Source organism: Mizuhopecten yessoensis, unplaced genomic scaffold (genome assembly GCF_002113885.1).
Source record: "Mizuhopecten yessoensis strain PY_sf001 unplaced genomic scaffold, ASM211388v2 scaffold6205, whole genome shotgun sequence".
Taxonomy (NCBI): Eukaryota; Metazoa; Mollusca; class Bivalvia; order Pectinida; family Pectinidae; genus Mizuhopecten; species Mizuhopecten yessoensis.
Genome location: NW_018406433.1, coordinates 171,099 through 194,275, shown reverse-complemented (window position 1 = coordinate 194,275; position 23,177 = coordinate 171,099). Strand labels below are relative to the sequence as shown.

Here is a 23,177-nt window from a genome sequence, read left to right as displayed (position 1 = left end):
TGTGACCTTGAATATGGGTGAAGGTCATTCATTTGAACAAACTTTGTAGCCCTTCATCTCAGCATGCTACTGGCCAAATATCATCACCCTGGGCATTTTGGTTATTCAGAAGAAGTTGTTTAAAGGTTTTTTAAGACAATTGACCCCTGTGACCTTGAATATAATTGAAGGTCATTCATTTGAACAAACTTGGTAGCCCTTCACCCAAGCATGCTACTGGCCAAATATCATCTCCCCGGCCAGTTTGGTTATCGAGAAGAAAATGTTTAAGTTTTTAACATATTTGACCCCTGTGACCTTGAAATTGGGTGAAGGTCATTAATTTTACCAAACTTTGTAGCCCTTCATCCCAGTTTGCTTCAGGCCAAATATCATCATCCTAGGCCTTTTGGTTATTAAGAAGAAGTTGTTTAAAGTAAAATATTGACGCAGGACGACGGACGGACGACGGACGCCACGCCATGGCATAAGCTCACTTGGCACTTTGTGCCAGGTGAGCTAATAACATACCCTAGGCAATTTGGTTATATTCTTCAGAAGTCGTTTAAAAATGTCAACACCTTTGACCTCTGTGATCTAGAATATGGGTGAAGGCCATCTATTTGAACAGACTTGACATGTAACTGCCCAAAATCTTTTTGACCTTCTGGTTACTGAGAAAAAGTTGTTAAATATTTTTTAATACATATGACCACTGCAACCTTGAATATAGGTGGAGTGTATCAAATAATTTGGTAGCCCTTCAACCCAGCGTGCTGATGCCCAAATATCATCATCCTCGGCCTCTATAAGAAGACATTGCTTATAAAGTAAACAAGAATTCCACGGGAGTGGATGTGTCGCCTGTGTTTTGGCTCGAGTTATCGCGTAAACAGATATGCCAAAATGCAGAAAGTTGAAACTCGACAGAAAAACCTCTAATATATGCTGAATAAATTGCTTCTAGCATTACCGTACAAAATTTGAAAGGAATTGATTAAAAAATAAAAAAAGTTCATGTATTTACTTCAGAATGCCCTTATTTGGCAATAAAAGGGGCATAACTTCACCAAAAATGCACGTATACTTCTGAAATGCGAACTTGTCCGAGCTATATCAATATGCAATATGTGTACCAACTTGGAGTTCAATCAACCCAAAGGAACTCAAGTTATTGTTTCAGATGATGCAACCGACGATGACACCGGCAAAGTAATGCCTATATGTCGCCGTTGACGGTGACACAAAAAGTTGACACTGAACAGACAGATGAATGACCCCACAACACAACATTAGCTCACTGGCCTTGTAACTGTTACAAGGGATCCCAGAGGGAACAGACAGATAAATGACCCCACAACACAACATAAGCTAACTGGCCTTGTAACTGTAACAAGGGATCCCAGAGGGAACAGACAGATGAATGACCCCACAACACAACATAAGCTCACTGGCCTTGTAACTGTTACAAGGGATCCCAGAGGGAACAGACAGATAAATGACCCCACAACACAACATAAGCTAACTGGCCTTGTAACTGTAACAAGGGATCCCAGAGGGAACAGACAGATGAATGACCCCACAACACAACATAAGCTCACTGGCCTTGTAACTGTTACAAGGGATCCCAGAGGGAACAGACAGATAAATGACCCCACAACACAACATAAGCTAACTGGCCTTGTAACTGTAACAAGGGATCCCAGAGGGAACAGACAGATGAATGACCCCACAACACAACATAAGCTCACTGGCCTTGTAACTGTAACAAGGGATCCCAGAGGGAACAGACAGATGAATGACCCCACAACACAACATAAGCTCACTGGCCTGTAACTGTAACAAGGGATCCCAGAGGGAACAGACAGATGAATGACCCCACAACACAACATAAGCTCACTGGCCTTGTAACTGTAACAAGAGATCCCAGAGGCAACAGACAGATGAATGACCCCACAACACAACATAAGCTCACTGGCCTTGTAACTGTAACAAGAGATTCCAGAGGCAACAGACAGATGAATGACCCCACAACACAACATAAGCTCACTGGCCTTGTAACTGTAACAAGAGATTCCAGAGGGAACAGACAGATGAATGACCCCACAACACAACATAAGCTCACTGGCCTGTAACTGTAACAAGGGATCCCAGATGGTGGGCTAAAAATGTTAATACCCATAACTGATATATCAAAACAACAATGAAAATATTTAATGACAGTGATGTGTGGTAAAAGCCAGTGTTTCACCTCCAACATATATGCAAATCAAAATACCCATGGGACTCATATTGTTGGACTTATATAGCTCTCCTGTTTGTTTTATTCGACCTTCTGGCAGGAAAAACACAGTTTTACAGATGACGAGGCATGCACGCTCATATAACCAGTAAAAACCTGAATGATTGATGTGAAAAGATAATTGAAGATGGACCAATTTTGTGTATTCTCAGATAGACAGCTAATTACATGGAACAAGATATGCAACCATAATCCACTGTGTTGTGGCCATGGGTAACATGGATGTGAGAACGGAGGTGTTTGTGTGTTTACTGGAATGACATATATGTTGTGTGCATACTGTGGTATGTTGTGTATACTGTGGTGTGTTCTGTGTATACTGTGGTATGTTGTGTATACTGTGGTGTGTTCTGTGTATACTGGGTTGTGTTGTGTATACTGTGGTGTGTTCTGTGTATACTGTGGTATGTTGTGTATACTGTGGTGTGTTCTGTGTATACTGTGGCATGTTGTGTGTATACTGTGGTATGTTGTATATACTGTGGTGTGTTCTGTGTATACTGTGGCATGTTGTGTATACTGTCGTGTTGTGTGTATACTGGGTTGTGTTGTGTGTATACTGGGGTGTGTTGTGTGTATACTGGGGGGGGTGTGTGTATACTGGGTTTTGTTGTGTGTATACTGGGTTGTTTTGTGTGTATACTGTGGTATGTTATGTGTATACTGGGTTGTGTTGTGTGTATACTGTGGTATGCTGTGTGTATACTGGGTTGTGTTGTGTGTATACTGGGTTGTGTTGTGTGTTTACTGGGGTGTGTTGTGTGTATACTGTGGTATGTTGTGTGTATACTGTGGTATGCTGTGTATACTGGGTTGTGTTGTGTGTATACTGGGCTGTGTTGTGTGTATACTGGGGAGTGTTGTGTGTATACTGGGGTGGGTTGTGTGTATACTGGGGGGGGTTGTGTGTATACTGGGTTGGGTTGTGTGTATACTGGGTTTTGTTGTGTGTATACTGGGTTGGGTTGTGTGTATACTGGGTTTTGTTGTGTGTATACTGGGGTGGGTTGTGTGTATACTGGGGGGTGTTGTGTGTGTACTGGGGTGTGTTGTGTGTATTCTGGGTTGTGTTGTGTGTTTACTGGGGTGTGTTGTGTGTATGCTGGGGTGTGTTGTGTGTATACATGGGTGTGTTGTGTGTATACTGGGCTGTGTTGTGTGTATACTGGGGAGTGTTGTGTGTATACTGGGGTATGTTGTGTGTATACTGGGGTGTGTTGTGTGTATACTGGGGTGTGTTGTGTGTATACATGGTTGTGTTGTGTGTATACTGGGTTGTGTTGTGTGTATACTGGGGTGTGTTGTGTGTATACTGTGGTATGTTGTGTGTATACTGGGGTGTACATTGCTGCTGTGTTTACTGAGATCATCACTCTATATTTGCATCACTCTGATACACTTGGTTCTAGCATGGACTCATACAATTATGGTAACATTATTCTGAGTTTTAGATTGATTGGTTTACTGGTTTATGGTAATATTGTTCTGGGTTTTAGATTGATTAGTTTATAGAAACAAGTGGTTTAGCAGTATCATGAATCTAGTCTCACCATGTACCAGCACCTAAAAACTGTTAATTCCACAATTTACTACTTATTGACTATGTGCTAACATTGTATTGCCCCAGATATCTGATTTTATAAGGTAACTGATTTATATACGTTTGAGTGAAATCAGCTACGACGTCAATAGAATTATGGCTATAAAATCATGAGTGTGCTGCTCAGAGTATGTGCAACTGATCTATCTAGTAAAGACAAGTCCAGATTAGAGGCCTAGAGGATATTAATGGCTTTCCTATGACCATGTAATTAGCTATCTGAGAATACACTAAAGAATTGGTCTACCTTCAATTATTTTTTCACATCAATCGTCCGGGGTTTTAGCGTTAATATACCATTCATGCATAGTCATCCATGAGAAAATGCAAGCAGGATACCATCTATGAATACACAGTATATCAAAGCTTATTGATCTATCCCAGCTGGGATGCCATCAGTTAATTTGTTCTACTTCATCAGTACTCAGGCATAGGCCCAAATCCTCCTTCATGAAAGGATGGGTTCATAAAGCCTTCTGCCTGACGAGGAGGGAACATGTACCCTTCTGCCTGATGGGTGGGCACATGTATTCTTCTGCCTGACAAGGAGGGAACATGTACCCTTCTGCCTGATGGGTGGGCACATGTATTCTTCTGCCAGAGGGGGAGGGCACATGTAACCTTGTGCTTGAATGGGGAGGGCACATGTAACCTTGTGCTTGAGGGGGTGGGCACATGTATTCTTCTGCCAGAGGGGGAGGGCACATGTAACCTTGTGCTTGAATGGGGAGGGCACATGTAACCTTGTGCTTGAGGGGGTGGGCACATGTATTCTTCTGCCTGACAAGGAGGGAACATGTACTCTTCTGCCTGAAGGGTGGGCAAATTTATTCTTCTAACAGAGGGGGAGGGCACATGTAACCTTCAGCTTGAGAGGATGGGTACATGTACCCTTGTGCTTGAGGGGGTGGGCACATGTAACCTTCAGCTTGAGGGGGAGGGCACATGTAACCTTCAGCTTGAGGGAATGGGCACATGTACCCTTGTGCTTGAGGGGGTGGGCACATGTAACCTTCAGCTTGAGGGAATGGGCACATGTACCCTTGTGCTTGAGGGGGTGAGCACATGTAACCTTCAGTTTGAGGGAATGGGCACATGTACCCTTGTGCTTGAGGGGGTGGGCACATGTAACCTTCAGCTTGAGGGAATGGGCACATGTACCCCTGTGCTTGAGGGGGTGGGTACATGTAACCTTCAGCTTGAGGGGCTGGGTACATGTACCCTTCTGCCTGACAAGGAGGGAACATGTAACCTTCTGCCTGAAAGGTGGATACATGTACTCTTCTGCCAGAGGGGGAGGGCACATGTCACCTTCAGCTTGAGGGGTCAGGTACATGTACTCTTCTGCCTGATAGGGTGGGCACATGTAACAGCCTGCCAGAGGGGGTGGGCACATGTAACCTTCTGCCAGAGGGGGAGGGCACATGTAACCTTCAGCTTAAGGGGGTGGGTACATGTACTCTTCTGCTTGATGGGGTCGGCACATGTAACCGTCTGCCAGAGCGGGTGAGCACATGTAACCTTCTGCCTGAGAAGGTGGGCATATGTACTCTTCTGCTTGAGGAGAAGTGAACATGTTCTCTTCTGCCTAAGGGGGTGGACACATGTACCCTTCTGCTTGAGGGGTTGGGCACATGTAACCCTTCTGCCTGATGGGGTGGGTACATGTAACCTTCTGCCTGATGGGATGGGCACATGTGCCCTTCTGCCTGAGGGGGAGGGCACATGTACCCTTTTGCCCGAGGGGTTGGGCACATGTACCCTTTTGCCTGAGGGGGAGGGTACATGTAACCTTCTGCGTGATGGGGAGGACGCATGTACCCTTTTGCCTGAGGAGGGAGGGTACATGTAACATTCTGCCTGAGGAGGGAGGGCACATGTACCCTTGTGCTTGAGGAGGGAGGGTACATGTACCCTTCTGCCTGTAACAAGAGCCACTCCTATTAGACATCGGTCAACAACAAAAGATACTGGCTAATGTCATACACAGGGCCACAAATAAGTGTACTGATAGCTAATGTCACACACAGGGTCACAAATAAGTGTACTGATAGCTAATGTCACACACAGGGCCACAAATAAGTGTACTGGTAGCTAATGTCATACACAGGGCCACAAATAAGTGTACTGATAGCTAATGTCACACACAGGGCCACAAATACGTGTACCGGTAGCTAATGTCATACACAGGGCCACAAATAAGTGTACTGATAGCTAATGTCACACACAGGGCCACAAATAAGTGTACTGATAGCTAATGTCATACACAGGGCCACAAATAAGTGTACTGGTAGGTAATGTCACACACAGGGCCACAAATAAGTGTACTGATAGCTAATGTCCCACACAGGGTCCCAAATAAGTGTACTGATAGCTAATGTCACACACAGGACAACAAATAAGTGTACTGATAGCTAATGTAACACACAGGGCCACAAATAAGTGTACTGATAGATAATGTCATACACAGGGCCACAAATAAGTGTCCTGGTAGGTAATGTCACACACAGGGCCACAAATATGTGTACTGATAGCTAATGTCACACACAGGGCCACAAATAAGTGGACTGATAGCTAATGTCATACACAGGGCCACAAATAAGGGTACTGGTAGGTAATGTCACACACAGGGCCACAAATATGTGTACTGATAGCTAATGTCACACACAGGGCCACAAATAAGTGTACTGATAGCTTATGTCACACACAGGACAACAAATAAGTGTACTGATAGCTAATGTCACACACAGGGCCACAAATAAGTGTACTGATAGCTAATGTCACACACAGGGCCACAAATAAGTGTACTGATAGCTAATGTCATCCACAGTTGAGGGAGTTGGGAGTGAGACGGACACTTTTTAGGTGGTGTCTGTTTGGGCAGATACAGAGATGGTAAGAGGAATGTACTGTTTTACTTATTCTAAAACATATGATCGTTTAACTTATTCTGAAACATATTAATGGATGAGCCAATCTCTTTAGATAATCTGTACATGATAACTTCTTGTGTCTAATGGGATCATGCCACTTACAAGATTAATGCATGGCTACCTCTGTCTGTACTAATCTGATGCTGAAGACTCTCGTCATACACAAGTAAACATCTATTAAAATCATGCTATTTTTGCTAAAACATGCACCTGTTTACCATGCTTGATCACATGGATGTTCTGACTAATTAAACTGATACTTAACAGCCACCAGCCAACACCAAAGTTTAACATTTGTGTCACACTATCACACTTACGTCCCTGATAGACTCATCAGCCCTCTGATGCTCTCATACACATGGCGGTGGTTCTATCAGAAACCAATTTCACGAAAAATTTGGTTTTGTGTTGACAAAAACACAGCAGCATAGGTGTTTGTTTTTTGTAACGGGATTCAACTAAATAGCCTCTGCTTGCCACCCTGAAAGGTCAACAGACTGGACCAACGTTTTACACATTATTGTATTACTTTGAGATGGCTCATTGATCTGTGATGAATAAGAAGTGTAAGAGAAAGATGCTGGCCTCCTAGACCACTCAACACATCAGGTCTGGGGGGACATTTACCCTCCAATAACACCATTACCATTACACGGCAGTCGTCACAAGGGGACACAACTCACATACATCTGCTCCCCTATTTTGGTAAACAATTTAACAGCAGCAAGATTCTACCATGACAGAGTACATTCAATCAAGGTCTCAACCAAGAAAGAGTTCACAGAGTGAAATGAACCAGAGATTCTCTCATGAGACTCCTGGTACAAGTTTCCACCATGACAGGGTCCATTGAACTTAACACTATACCTGAAGTATCTAGCTAGTCACCCTTAATCACCCCCTGTAACACTTACGTTGTATTTCATGTTTAACAATTACTATGGAGTCACACTCAATCACCCCTGTAACACTTTGTTGCCCTTAATCACCCCTTGTAACAATTAAGTTGTATTTTAAGTATTAACAATTATTACCCTAGAGTTGCCCTTAATCACCCCCTGTAACAATTAAGTTGTATTTTAAGTATGACTTATTACCCTGGAGTTGCCCTCAAAATCTCTTGAACACTTTGATTGTATATTTTAAGCATTAACAACTACCCTGGAGTCACCCGCAGTCACCCTGTGTAACACTTACGTTGTATTTGAAGTAATGGCGATGGCCCTGTAATGAGCCTCCTTTTCAGTAGGAAGACTTATATCCACAGAACTTGAGCGCACTTGTTTAGGAACCTCCAGTGTTCCCTCATCGAAAGATTCCTGCCTTTGCACAGTGCCACGTCCACTTTTGAATACCACCTCATTGGGTGGTGCTTGTGAGTTAAGGATGGTAGCATCCAGAGAGGAGGAGCGAAAAGTCTTTATGATGGGTACCTCAAGGGTTAGGGCGTTGGTGTAGTTACACATAATCTCCTCCACCTCTTTGTCCTCCACCTCTTTGTCCTGAGGTCCACAACTGTCATCAGAATCATCCCAAGAGTCCAAAGACCCCATGTCTAATGACAGATCCTCATCACTAGAGGCGCCATTCTCAACCTCGGTGTGGTGACTCTCGTCCTCCTTATGCTGTTCTTCGTACTGTTCCATATGTACACAATGGATGCATAGTTTCGGAATTTCAAACGAGGACCGGCGCCTTGAGTATTTAGAAATAAGACTATAACGACGACCCTCACGCTCGAACTCCTCAACTTCTTGGCCCCATCCTGAGGAAGACGAGTCAAATGACTGACAACGCCGACCAGGATTGGGAACCTCCAAAAACTCTTGGGTCTCTTTATGTAAAGTACTGGCATCAAAACTAGAGGAACGTGCCCTTGTCTCCACTGGAACCTCAAGACAAATGGCCTCATCTAGGTCATTGTCATCAATGGACGTCTGCTTCTGACGAGGTAAACACATCCTTGGCAGATCAAATGAGGGTGAAATACATCTGCTTTTCCTGAAAATATTCATTATAACACTTCGTTGTGGAGTAATATTAATAATAACGGGAATGCATAGTTAAGAATGTTGCCCCGGAAGAGGAGGACAAGACATGAGTAGCGGCGTTAAGTTACAAAGTGAAACGATTGTCCCAGATGGAAGTGGTGTACAGTTGCTGGTGAACCGATTCATGTCACCCCTGAGGGGAGTGGTAATGAGCATGACTGTTTGAGCTTCCAGGAGTGGCACGTCTACAGGTTGCTTGCTGTCATCCATGTGGGATGTTCCTATGCTGGCCTTTAGCTTCAGCCCAGCATCAGTCCACTTTGACGTAATTATCTGTAGACTGTTTAAATATTAATTCACTCTCCAAACTCATTTTTAACATCTCGCCAGCACATTCAATTATCGTAATTAAATTTTCACCTCCATAAGAAGTCCAGGTTCTTCTGTTAATTAGAAGAGAGAGGCCAACCATTGCACCAGCCCAACCATTGTCTCACCTCATGTGCCACAGGTAGACCGCCACAAAACCTACCTGTCTCATATGTTTACAAATTCTCAATACATCACATAAATCTATAATGCAGTTCTATCGATAAATGATAAAAACAACTTTGAACTGGAATAGCCCACAAGCTTGTCATTTGCTTTACTATCAGTGGCAATCAGTAGGCAGCCTGCCCTAGTATGGCCGAGTGACTGCGGTGTGCCACTACTTCAGCAGCCAGCACCACCTAACGGTACACAGCCACACGTCCCCAACAGAGTAGTATACACACCCTACAGAAGTCATCAGCTGTATCACAGCTAATCACCACCTGTAGTATACATAGAACAGCCCACTGTAGTCACCACCTGTAGCTTCCCGTCCCTCTTTTGTAAAAACAGAATTACCACTGCACTACAAACATGGTGTAGCCGGAATCAAATTATCCACCATCTGTGGACATATAGACTTGATTCTAATATGCAGACCACCTGCCTCACCTCATCTTTCTACAGCATAGTTCACCAGTTGGTATAATAATCGAATGTCGATCTTATTTCCTTTCTTATATAGTTAACATCTGTATTCCTATATACTACACCTGTGTATTCCTATATAGTAAACATCTGTATTCCTATATACTTTACCTGTGTATTCCTATATAGTAAACATCTGTATCTTTATATAGTATACATCTGTATCTTTATATAGTATACATCAGTATCTTTATATAGTATAAATCTGTATCTCCATATAGTTAACATCTGTATCTTTATATAGTATACATCTGTATCTCCATATAGTATACATCTGTGTCTTTATATAGTATACATCTGTATCTTTATATAGAGTATACATCTGTATCTTTATATAGTTAACATCTGTATCTTTATATAGTATACATCTGTATCTTTATATAGTATACATCTGTATCTTTATATAGTATACACCTGCATCTTTATATAGTATACATCTGTATCTCCATATAGTATACATCTGTATCTTTATATAGTAAACATCTGTATCTTTATATAGTATACATCTGTATCTTTATATAGTATACATCTGTATCTCCATATAGTATACATCTGTATCTTTATATAGTATACATCTGTATCTTTATATAGTATACATCTGTATCTTTATATAGTGTACATCTGTATCTTTATATAGTGTACATCTGTATCTTTATATAGTTAACATCTGTATCTTTATATAGTATACATCTGTATCTTTATATAGTATACATCTGTATCTTTATATAGTATACATCTGTATCTTTATATAGTATACATCTGTATCTTTATATAGTATACATCTGTATCTTTATATAGTATACATCTGTATCTTTATATAGTATACATCTGTATCTTTATATAGTATACATCTGTATCTTTATATAGTATACATCTGTATCTTTATATAGTATACATCTGTATCTTTATATAGTATACATCTGTATCTTTATATAGTATACATCTGTATCTTTATATAGTATACATCTGTATCTTTATATAGTATACATCTGTATCTTTATATAGTATACATCTGTATCTTTATATAGTATACATCTGTATCTTTATATAGTATACATCTGTATCTTTATATAGTATACATCTGTATCTTTATATAGTATACATCTGTATCTTTATATAGTATACATCTGTATCTTTATATAGTATACATCTGTATCTTTATATAGTATACATCTGTATCTTTATATAGTATACATCTGTATCTTTATATAGTATACATCTGTATCTTTATATAGTATACATCTGTATCTTTATATAGTATACATCTGTATCTTTATATAGTATACATCTGTATCTTTATATAGTATACATCTGTATCTTTATATAGTATACATCTGTATCTTTATATAGTATACATCTGTATCTTTATATAGTATACATCTGTATCTTTATATAGTATACATCTGTATCTTTATATAGTATACATCTGTATCTTTATATAGTATACATCTGTATCTTTATATAGTATACATCTGTATCTTTATATAGTATACATCTGTATCTTTATATAGTATACATCTGTATCTTTATATAGTATACATCTGTATCTTTATATAGTATACATCTGTATCTTTATATAGTATACATCTGTATCTTTATATAGTATACATCTGTATCTTTATATAGTATACATCTGTATCTTTATATAGTATACATCTGTATCTTTATATAGTATACATCTGTATCTTTATATAGTATACATCTGTATCTTTATATAGTATACATCTGTATCTTTATATAGTATACATCTGTATCTTTATATAGTATACATCTGTATCTTTATATAGTATACATCTGTATCTTTATATAGTATACATCTGTATCTTTATATAGTATACATCTGTATCTTTATATAGTATACATCTGTATCTTTATATAGTATACATCTGTATCTTTATATAGTATACATCTGTATCTTTATATAGTATACATCTGTATCTTTATATAGTATACATCTGTATCTTTATATAGTATACATCTGTATCTTTATATAGTATACATCTGTATCTTTATATAGTATACATCTGTATCTTTATATAGTATACATCTGTATCTTTATATAGTATACATCTGTATCTTTATATAGTATACATCTGTATCTTTATATAGTATACATCTGTATCTTTATATAGTATACATCTGTATCTCCATATAGTTTACATCTGTATCTTTATATAGTACACATCTGTGTCTTTATAAAGTATACATCTGTATCTTTATATAGTATACATCTGTGTCTTTATAAAGTATACATCTGTATCTTTATATAGTATACATCTGTATCTCCATATAGTTTACATCTGTATCTTTATATAGTATACATCTGTGTCTTGATAAAGTATACATCTGTATCTTTATATAGTATACATCTGTATCTTTATATAGTATACATCTGTGTCTTTATAAAGTATACATCTGTATCTTTATATAGTTTACATCTGTATCTCATCAATATAGTATACCTGTGTATTTCTATATAGTATACCTGTGTATTCCTATATAGTATACCTGTGTATCACTTAAATTCCCCGAGTATCTTTATATAGTATACCTGTATATCTCTATATAGTATACCTGTGTATTTCTATATAGTATACCTGTGTCCTTACCTCTATTTATCTTTATAGTAAACCTGTCCTTACCTCTATTTACCTATAAAGTAAACCTGTCCTTACCTATATTTACCTATATAGTAAACATGTCCTTACCTCTATTTACCTATATAGTAAACATGTCCTTACCTCTATTTACCTATATAGTAAACCTGTCCTTACCTCTATTTACCTATAAAGTAAACCTGTCCTTACCTATATTTACCTATAAAGTAAACCTGTCCTTACCTCTATTTACCTATAAAGTAAACATGTCCTTACCTCTATTGACCTATAAAGTAAACCTGTCCTTACCTATATTTACTTATAAAGTAAACCTGTCCTTACCTCTATTTACCTATAAAGTAAACCTGTCTTTACCTATATTTACCTATAAAGTAAACCTTTCCTCACCTCTATTTACCTATAAAGTAAACCTGTCCTTACCTATATTTACCTATAAAGTAAACCTGTCCTTACCTCTATTTACCTATAAAGTAAACATGTCCTTACCTCTATTTACCTATATAGTAAACCTGTCCTAATCCTATTTACCTATAAAGTAAACCTGTCCTTACCTCTATTTACCTATATAGTAAACCTGTCCTTACCTCTATTTACCTATAAAGTAAACCTGTCCTTACCTATATTTATATATAATTACCTATAAAGTAAACCTGTCCTTACCTCTATTTACCTATATAGTAAACCTGTCCTTACCTCTATTTACCTATAAAGTAAACCTGTCCTTACCTATATTTACCTGTAAAGTAAACATGTCCTTATCTCTATTTACCTATATAGTAAACCTGTCCTAACCTTTATTTACCTATAAAGTAAACCTGTCCTTACCTATATGGTAAGACCAGTGCCTTCTACATGACCACCTCTATACATTAAAACCTCTGATACACACATGAAAATGATGTTAAGTTCGTGATAATAAAACACTTGTTCTGTTATAACTTGTCCATGACGAAAAGGCAGAGCATCCATGTAATCAACTGAGAAGCAATTAATATTTGATGAGGCTCTGCTAATTGCTGGCACACAGAGATACATGATAACCCAGAGTAAAATTGATCAGCTGTGACAGTGTGTCTTGCATACAAGCCTGGACAGATACCCCCCACCCACCCCCCAAGTGAATACGAGCCTATGTGTATACCACTGACACCACATCAATATCTGCACTTATACTCACATCATATATAATTGGTAACCTTTGAAAAGAAATATTCTCTGATCCACAATTGGCCCCAGCCCCTCTGCCCATTTATACAACATTGTCTTTCCAAAGCCCAAGGATGCCTCATGCTCCATTAGGATCAACTAGAACACCGACAGATCAGCAGGGCTGGCTATGTTCCCCCCACCCCAAGCCTATTTTAGTAACAGTAACCTTGACCTTAAATTTTTATTCAATTCCAAGATTAGGACCGCACCCACTTCAGTCTATTTTCAGTAAGTGACTTGACACTAGAAAGTATTATAAATCCTTGTTGCACATCTACATACTACAGTGTATCACAATGTCAAATTTTCAAAAAGATTAGACTTTTGGATAACAAGGAAAGGACTATTCCCTACGGTTTATTTTTAGTAACAATGACCTTGACTTTGACCTTAGAATTTGCTTTAAATCCCTAGTGTACATCTACATTTCAACAGTGTATTACCATCATGACAAATTTCAAAAAGATTTGTTTTTCAGCTTCCAAGGATTCTTACGGAAACGAACTTGTGGAAGGACAAACAGACAGACAGATGGACAGCCTAATCACTACAGGGCATCCACATGGCCCTTAAAAAGAGTCTCTATAAATACTTACGTAGCTTTGCACATAATTTAGTGATGGGCAATTGGTTTAAAATCGTAATTGATTATCAGTTTGTAATCGGAAGTAGTAACCTTGATTGATGACCGATTGTATAACTGAAGACTGAAGATCTCAATACAGTGAAATGTTACATCAATAGACAGAGCTGTAAACTAAACATGCAGGTTTGTCAATCATACAGTAAAAGTCATCAGAATAAATGACTTTCAATGCATATTTTACAATGTATACATTTGATACTTTGATTTCAACAATGAATCGATTACATAGATATATAATTTGTTATCAATTATCTGAATTGGAAAGAGCAAACTTATTGATTTTCAATTATAAGCTGATCGGTCATCAACGGATCGCAAATACCAACGGGTGGGGGGGCAACCTCTTCAATTATATACCAATGTGTTCCCTTAGCCTAGGGTTTTTCATACCTAATTTATTCAAACGAAAAATCTTCAGGCATTCTGTGTCGTTTTTTGAAGGAGAAGATGTTACTGGACAGGCCCTGCCTCACAACACCAGCTCATTGGCACTCACAGGTAATAAAATATCTTAAATCCACACTAATGAATATTTACTGAAATATCATAAAATTGAGAGCAAAGTGAGGGTCTTTATAGTAGAGATATTATCCTTATACGGTCGGTTTGATGATGCGGAGGTAATGAATAACTCAGTGATATTATGTAAGGTCTATCTGACTTACAAACATTCCCCATACAGAAGGGTAAGGCTTGTTTATTGGTGTCGTCTACTCATCAGTAGATCAATACCTCTCTCTGTATCAACACCAATGGAAGAACACTAACTCAGTGATAGAACTCAAATTGAGGGTAATTTCACTTTTAAATTCTTTCAGGTAGCTTCACTATAAATTATGTTTCATCATTCCTATATACATCCTGACAGCACCTTTAAATGTTTTAGTCATTAAACTACTGCCTATCAAAGTTTAAAACTTGTGTCTATCAATTCAATTATGGAACAGTAGCAGCTCAAGGTTTTACCAAGGAGATTGTGAGGGTGTCTCGTATCCTCCTTTGTATACATACCCCCTTACCATGTCAGCTAGACCTCTGGGACCTAGCATGGTCAATAACACTCAGCTTACATAAACTTTTAAAGTATTTCATAACTGACATAAAACATAAACAAAGGTAAAACTGCTGGAAACATTTGGTGAACAGAAAGGTCAGATCCATCCAAATGCTCCAATTCATTGGTTCTTTTAAACATAAGGCTCCTTGCGACATAAGTTACCTGATTGGTCAGATTTATCAGTTCCCTTATAAAGGTAAGACTCCCGAGACCAAGTAGCATAGAGATGACAGTTTATGATTGGGCACTCAGAAGGTAATAAGTGACCTTAGTACACACGTCTCACATGCCAGTGTCCATGCCACATAGGTAGACAATTACGACCAGCATGTAGAGACCAGCATGTAGACTCACGTAAGCTGCCTGATGTAGGCACTCGCCTACCTCACTAAATGAACAAACATGCAAAGTATGACAGCTATTTCTATATAGCTACTCATTATAATCCTATTAATGTCGTGTTGGCTACATGGAAAGAATGCAGTCAAATTACAATGTTCTTGCCCATGTAACAGATAGACTTCTACGGTGCAATAGCAAAAGGACGGCTGATTGCTTTTCCACAACGGACCCACAAAATCAATCAGCACTACCCGATGTAACACAAAATAGGAAGGTTTGTTGAAAATTCAATTACACATGTAGTGGATAAGCAAAATACAATTTGACTTTGTATTCACATCGGATTTGAAGGAGATATTTTTCACATTAGATCAATAAAGAAATGTTAAACTATTAGATGAGACAGTTACCAGTGGAAGACAAGAGTCAACTTCACATTAGTCTGGAGGAGTGGCCAAGATCCCAGAAGACATCTGTGTAACAAGAGACATATCCATGAATATACAACCATTTATCTGATCAACAATAATATATCTAGTGCGAAAGAGAAATCTCAAGCCAGCAAAATGTGTAAGTCAACACAATGCCTTATAGCTAATCTTGATATCTTCACGGCAGGCAGGTGTGTTACCCACATAGTGTCTTACCACACAATCTCAATACACAGTGTCTCACCACAATGTCTAACTAGTGTCTTACAACAATGTCTTACTAGTGTCTCACCACAATGTCTTACTAGTATCTCATCGCAATGCCTTACCAGTGTCTTACCACAATGTCTTAATAGTGTCTCACCACAATGTCTTACTAGTGTGTCACCACAATGTCTTACTAGTGTCTAACAACAATGTCTTACTAGTGTCTCACCACAATGTCTTACTAGTGTATCACCACAATGTCTTACTAGTGTCTCACAACAATGTCTAACTAGTGTCTCACCAAAATGTCTAACCAGTGTCTCATCACAATGTCTTACTAGTGTCTCAGCACAATGTCATACTAGTGTCTCACCACAATGTCTTACTAGTGTCTCAGCACAATGTCATACTAGTGGCTCACCACAATGTCTTACTAGTGTCTCACTACAATGTCATACTAGTGTCTCCCCACAATGTCTTACTAGTGTCTCACCACAATGTCTTACTAGTGTCTCACCACAATGTCATACTAGTATCTCACTACAATGTCTTACTAGTGTCTCACTACAATGTCATACTAGTGTCTCACCACAATGTCTTACTAGTGTCTCTCCACAATGTCATACTAGTGTATCACTACAAGGTCATAATAGTATCTCACCACAATGTCTTACTAGTGTCTCACTACAATGTCATCCTAGTGTCTCACCACAATGTCTTACTAGTATCTCACCACAATGTCATACTAGTGTATCACTACAATGTCATAATAGTGTCTCACCACAATGGCTTACTAGTGTCTCACCACAATGTCATACTAGTGTCTCACCACAATGTCTTACTAGTGTCTCACCACAATGTCTTAGTAGTATCTCACCACAATATCATACTAGTGTATCACTACAATGTCATACTAGTGTCTCACCACAATGTCATACTAGTGTATCACCACAGTGTCTTACTAGTGTCTCACCACAATGTCATACTAGTATCTCACCACAATGTCTAACTAGTGTCTCACCACAATGTCTTACTAGTGACTCACCACAATGTCTTACTAGTGTCTCACCACAATGTCTAAGTAGTATCTCACTACAATGTCTTACTAGTGTCTCACCGCAATGTCATACTAGTGTATCAACACAATGTCATAATAGTGTCTCACCACAATGTCTTACTCGTGTCTCACTACAATAACTTACTAATGTCTCACCACAATGTCTTAATAGTGTCTTACCACAATGTCTTAGTAGTATCTCACCACAATTTTCTACTAGTGTATCACTACAATGTCATACTAGTGTCTCTCCACAATGTCATACTAGTGTATCACTACAATGTCATACTAGTGTCTCACCACAATATCATACTAGTGTATCACTACAATGTCATACTAGTGTCTCACCACAATGTCATACTAGTATCTCACCACAATGTCTAACTAGTGTCTCACCACAATGTCTTACTAGTGTCTCACCATAATGTCTTAGTAGTATCTCACTACAATGTCATAATAGTGTCTCACCACAATGTCTTACTAGTGTCTCACCACAATGTCTAAGTAGTATCTCACTACAATGTCTTACTAGTGTCTCACCACAATGTCATACTAGTGTATCACCACAATGTCATAATAGTGTCTCACCACAATGTCTTACTAGTGTCTCACCACAATGTCTTACTAATGTCTCACCACAATGTCTTAATAGTGTCTTACCACAATGTCTTAGTAGTATCTCACCACAATGTCATACTATTGTATCACCACAATGTCATACTAGTGTCTCACCACAATGTCATACTAGTGTCTCACCACAATGTCATACTAGTGTCTCACCACAATGTCATACTAGTATCTCACCACAATGTCTAACTAGTGTCTCACCACAATGTCTTACTAGTGTCTCACCACAATGTCTTACTAGTGTCTCACCACAATGTCTTACTAGTGTCTCACCACAATGTCTTACTAGTGTCTCACCACAATGTCTTACTAGTGTCTCACCACAATGTCTTACTAGTATCTCACTACAATGTCTTACTAGTTTCTCAACACAATGTCTAACTAGTGTCTCACCACAATGTCATACTAGTGTTTCACCACAATGTCATACTAGTGTATCACCACAATGTCTTACTAGTGTCTCACCACAATGTCATACTAGTGTATCACCACAATGTCATACTAGTGTATCATCACAATGTCTAACCAGTGTCTCACCACAATGTCTAACTAGTGTCTCACCACAATGTCCTACTATTGTCTCACCACAATGTCTAACTAGTGTCTCACCACAATGTCATAAAAGTGTCTCACCACAATGTCTTACTAGTGTCTCACCACAATGTCTAACTAGTGTATCACCACAATGTCATACTTGTGTCTCACCACAATGTCATACTAGTGTATCACCACAATGTCATAATAGTGTCTCACCATAATAAGTGTTTTTCATTTCAGTATATCTGGTTATCGCCATAGCTTCAGATCACAGAAATGTAATACTTTGATCAAGGTTCTTAAGGCTCCTCATTCAATCAGACACATGCCAGAAATTCAATCCTGTACAAGACCCTGCCACATACACAGACACACTTGAGAAACAACCGAGGATGACTATCCCCCAACATATTCCTTTTAAGGGACAAGTGTCATTATCATACCTACATCTTTAGTTGAATTAGTGAACCTCTCCTTTATAGGCTGTAGGTAGTGACTATCTTATGTTATTGCAAGGCCATCCATTCCCCCAGCTTGTGTGTTGGGGCCAGACACCCTAATCTCCTTATCACTCCTTCAGGGTCCCCCAACCCCTAACATACACACAAGATAAGTACCTAGATCAACCTTAACTTTCCATCCCTTCATGTTAATTAGGGAGAAATTGGCCTTACTATTCTTGAGGAAAACAAAATTAACATAAATTCTACAAAGCATAGCCTTAGCTCATTATCTCCTGTACTGATTGCCAAATAAATTTCTAAAGAATGTTTTATTTTTTCAAAAGAACTCATAGGGTCCAAACCAATTAATGTGACCTACGTATACCATAGCATTGTGATGACAACTTCTAAAAAGATATACTAGACTCATCTATCCTACAGAACCCTTATCAGTCCTCACTAGAACCTCACCTATCCTACAGAACCCCCATCATTCCTCGCTATAACCTTACCTATCATACAGACCCCCATCATTCCTCACTATAACCTCACCTATCCTACAGAACCCCCATCATTCCTCACTATAACCTTACCTATCCTACAGAACCCCTATCATTCCTCACTATAACCTCACCTATCCTACAGAACCCCTTTCAGTCCTCACTAGAACCTCATCTATCCTACAGAACCCCTATCATTCCTCACTAGAACCTCATCTATCTAACAGAACCCCTATCAGTCCTCACTAAAACCTCATCTATCCTACAGAACCCCTATCAGTCCTCACTAGAACCTCACCTATCCTACAGAACCCCTATCAGTCCTCACTAGAACCTCACCTATTCTAAGAACCCCTTTCAGTCCTCACTAGAACCTCATCTATCCTACAGAACCCCTATCAGTCCTCACTAGAACCTCACCTATCCTACAGAACCCCTTTCAGTCCTCACTAGAACCTCCTCATCTATCCTACAGAACCCCTTTCAGTCCTCACTAGAACCTCATCTATCCAACAGAACCCCTATCAGTCCTCACTATAACCTCACCTATTCTAAGAACCCCTTTCAGTCCTCACTAGAACCTCATCTATCCTACAGAACCCCTATCAGTCCTCGCTAAAACCTCATCTATCCTACAGAACCCCCATCATTCCTCACTAGAACCTCATCTATCCAACAGAACCCCTATCAGTCCTCACTATAACCTCACCTATTCTAAGAACCCCTTTCAGTCCTCACTAGAACCTCATCTATCCAACAGAACCCCTATCATTCTTCACTAGAACCTCACCTATCCTACAGAACCCCTATTAGTCCTCACTATAACCTCACCTATCCTACAGAACCCCCATCAGTCCTCACTAGAACCTTACCTATCCTACAGAACCCCTTTCAGTCCTCACTATAACCTTACCTATCCTACAGAACCCCCATCATTCCTCACTATTACCTTACCTATCATACAGAACACCTTTCAGTCCTCGCTAAAACCTCATCTATCATACAGAACCCCTATCATTCTTCACTAGAACCTCACCTATCCTACAGAACCCCTATTAGTCCTCACTAGAACCTCACCTATCCTACAGAACCCCTTTCAGTCCTCACTATAACCTTACCTATCCTACAGAACCCCCATCATTCCTCACTATTACCTTACCTATCATACAGAACACCTTTCAGTCCTCGCTAAAACCTCATCTATCATACAGAACCCCTATCATTCTTCACTAGAACCTCACCTATCCTACAGAACCCCTATTAGTCCTCACTAGAACCTCACCTATCCTACAGAACCCCTTTCAGTCCTCACTATAACCTTACCTATCCTACAGAACCCCGATCATTCCTCACTATTACCTTACCTATCATACAGAACCCCTTTCAGTCCTCGCTAAAACCTTATCTATCCTACAGAACCCCTATTAGTCCTCACTATAACCTCATCTATCCTACAGAACCCCCATCAGTCCTCGCTAAAACCTCATCTATCATACAGAACCCCTATCATTCTTCACTAGAACCTCACCTATCCTACAGAACCCCTATCAGTCTTCGCTAAAACCTCATCTATCATACAGAACCCCTATCATTCTTCACTAGAACCTCTCCTATCCTACAGAACCCCTATCAGTCTTCGCTAAAACCACATCTATCATACAGAACCCCTATCAGTCTTCACTAGAACCTCACCTATCCTACAGAACCCCCATCATTCCTCACTATTACCTTACCTATCATACAGAACCCCTTTCAGTCCTCCCTAGAACCTCACCTATCATACATAACCCCTATCATTCTTCACTAGAACCTCACCTATCCTACAGAACCCCCATCAGTCCTCACTAGAACCTTACCTATCTTACAGAACCCCCATCAGTCCTCACTATAACCTTACCTATCCTACAGAACCCCCATCATTCCTCACTATAACCTTACCTATCCTACAGAACCCCCATCATTCCTCACTAGAACCTTACCTATCTTACAGAACCCCCATCAGTCCTCACTATAACCTTACCTATCCTACAGAACCCCCATCATTCCTCACTATAACCTTACCTATCCTACAGAACCCCCATCATTCCTCACTAGAACCTTACCTATCTTACAGAACCCCCATCAGTCCTCACTATAACCTTACCTATCCTACAGAACCCCCATCATTCCTCACTATAACCTTACCTATCCTACAGAACCCCCATCATTCCTCACTAGAACCTTACCTATCTTACAGAACCCCCATCAGTCCTCACTATAACCTTACCTATCCTACAGAACCCCCATCATTCCTCACTATAACCTTACCTATCCTACAGAACCCCCATCATTCCTCACTAGAACCTTACCTATCCTACAGAACCCCTATTAGTCCTCACTAGAACCTCACCTATCCTACAGAACCCCCATCAGTCCTCACTAGAACCTAACCTATTCTAAGAACCCTTATCAGTCCTCACTATAACCTTACCTATCCTACAGAACCCCCATCATTCCTCACTATTACCTTACCTATCATACAGAGCCCCTTTCAGTCCTCACTAGAACCTCACCTATCATACAGAACCCCTATCATTCCTCACTAGAACCTCACCTATCCTACAGAACCCCTATCAGTCCTCGCTAAAACCTCATCTATCATACAGAACCCCTATCATTCTTCACTAGAACCTCACCTATCCTACAGAACCCCCATCAGTCCTCGCTTAAACCTCATCTATCATACAGAACCCCTATCATTCTTCACTAGAACCTCACCTATCCTACGGAACCCCCATCAGTCCTCACTAGAACCTCACCTATCCTACAGAACCCCCATCAGTCCTCACTAGAACCTTACCTATCTTACAGAACCCCCATCAGTCCTCACTAGAACCTTACCTATCCTACAGAACCCCTATCAGTCCTTACTAGAACCTTACCTATCCTACAGAACCCCTATCAGTCCTCACTAGTTATGGCCTTTACCTCAGGTTAATCAAATAACTACGATCGACCTCCATTTCATGTTAATTTGGTTACGGTAAAACGACCACGGAAATAGTGTTTCCTAGGATTAGTGCTAATAACGCCAAGCTCTAATACTCCCCTGTCACTCCTCTGTGTCAGTACCTTACATTCAGATCAATGTTTCTCTCGGCACCAAAGGAGGAAATTCTAAAGCAAGTAAACACTTCCACGTTACAGCCACTTTACACACAGAAGGATCTGAATATAGGCCCTGAAATACAAGTATTGAATACAAAATCTAAATGCAAGCTCTGGACATAGGCCCTGGATACAAGCTCTGGAATAAGCCCTGGATACAAGCTCTGGAATGGGCCCTGGATACAAGCTCTGAACATAGGCTCTGCATAGAAGCTCTGGAATGGGCCCTGGATACAAGCTCTGGAATGGGCCCTGGATACAAGCTCTGAACATAGGCTCTGGATACAAGCTCTGGAATGGGCCCTGGATACAAAATCTGGACATAGGCCCTGGATACAAGCTCTGGAATGGGCCCTGGATACAAACTCTGAACATAGGCCCTGGATACAAGCTCTGGAATGGGCCCTGGATACAAGCTCTGGACATAGGCCCTGGATATAAGCTCTGGACATAGGCCCTGGATACAAGCTCTGGAATGGGCCCTGGATACAAGCTCTGGAATGAGTCCTGGATACAAGCTCTGGAATGGGC

General features: G+C 39.8%; 2 protein-coding genes across 4 annotated transcripts in view; both read right to left on the bottom strand.

Annotated features, from left to right (window-relative positions):
• Positions 1 to 23,177, bottom strand: part of LOC110451796 — a 71,354-nt gene that overhangs the window by 23,103 nt on the left and 25,074 nt on the right. For 2 of the 3 annotated variants that reach the window (XM_021499977.1, XM_021499976.1), the window contains exon 1: positions 8,012 to 9,731. The exons of the other annotated variant lie outside the window; for it this stretch is intronic. In XM_021499977.1, coding sequence (XP_021355652.1) covers positions 8,012 to 8,829 — 818 coding nt within the window. In that variant the 5' untranslated portion in view covers positions 8,830 to 9,731. Of the gene's footprint in view, positions 1 to 8,011; positions 9,732 to 23,177 lie in introns of those variants that run through there. 3 annotated transcript variants of the gene reach the window in all.
• On the bottom strand, positions 4,702 to 5,541 carry LOC110451797 (keratin-associated protein 4-5-like). The gene is made up of 2 exons (XM_021499978.1): positions 4,834 to 5,541; positions 4,702 to 4,803 (listed from the first exon to the last, which is right to left on the bottom strand). Exons 1-2 carry the CDS (start codon positions 5,305 to 5,307, stop codon positions 4,717 to 4,719), a joined length of 561 nt encoding a protein of 186 aa, XP_021355653.1. The 5' UTR covers positions 5,308 to 5,541; the 3' UTR covers positions 4,702 to 4,716.

Excerpts from the sequence above, each read along its gene's own strand:
- LOC110451797 (XM_021499978.1), bottom strand. The coding sequence starts at position 5,307 with ATGTGCCCTCCCCCTCTGGCAGAAGGTTACATGTGCCCACCCCCTCTG. Across the intron at positions 4,804-4,833 it reads CCCATTCCCTCAAGCTGAAG|GTTACATGTGCCCACCCCCT; the intron begins GTTACATGTGCC and ends CTCAAGCTGAAG.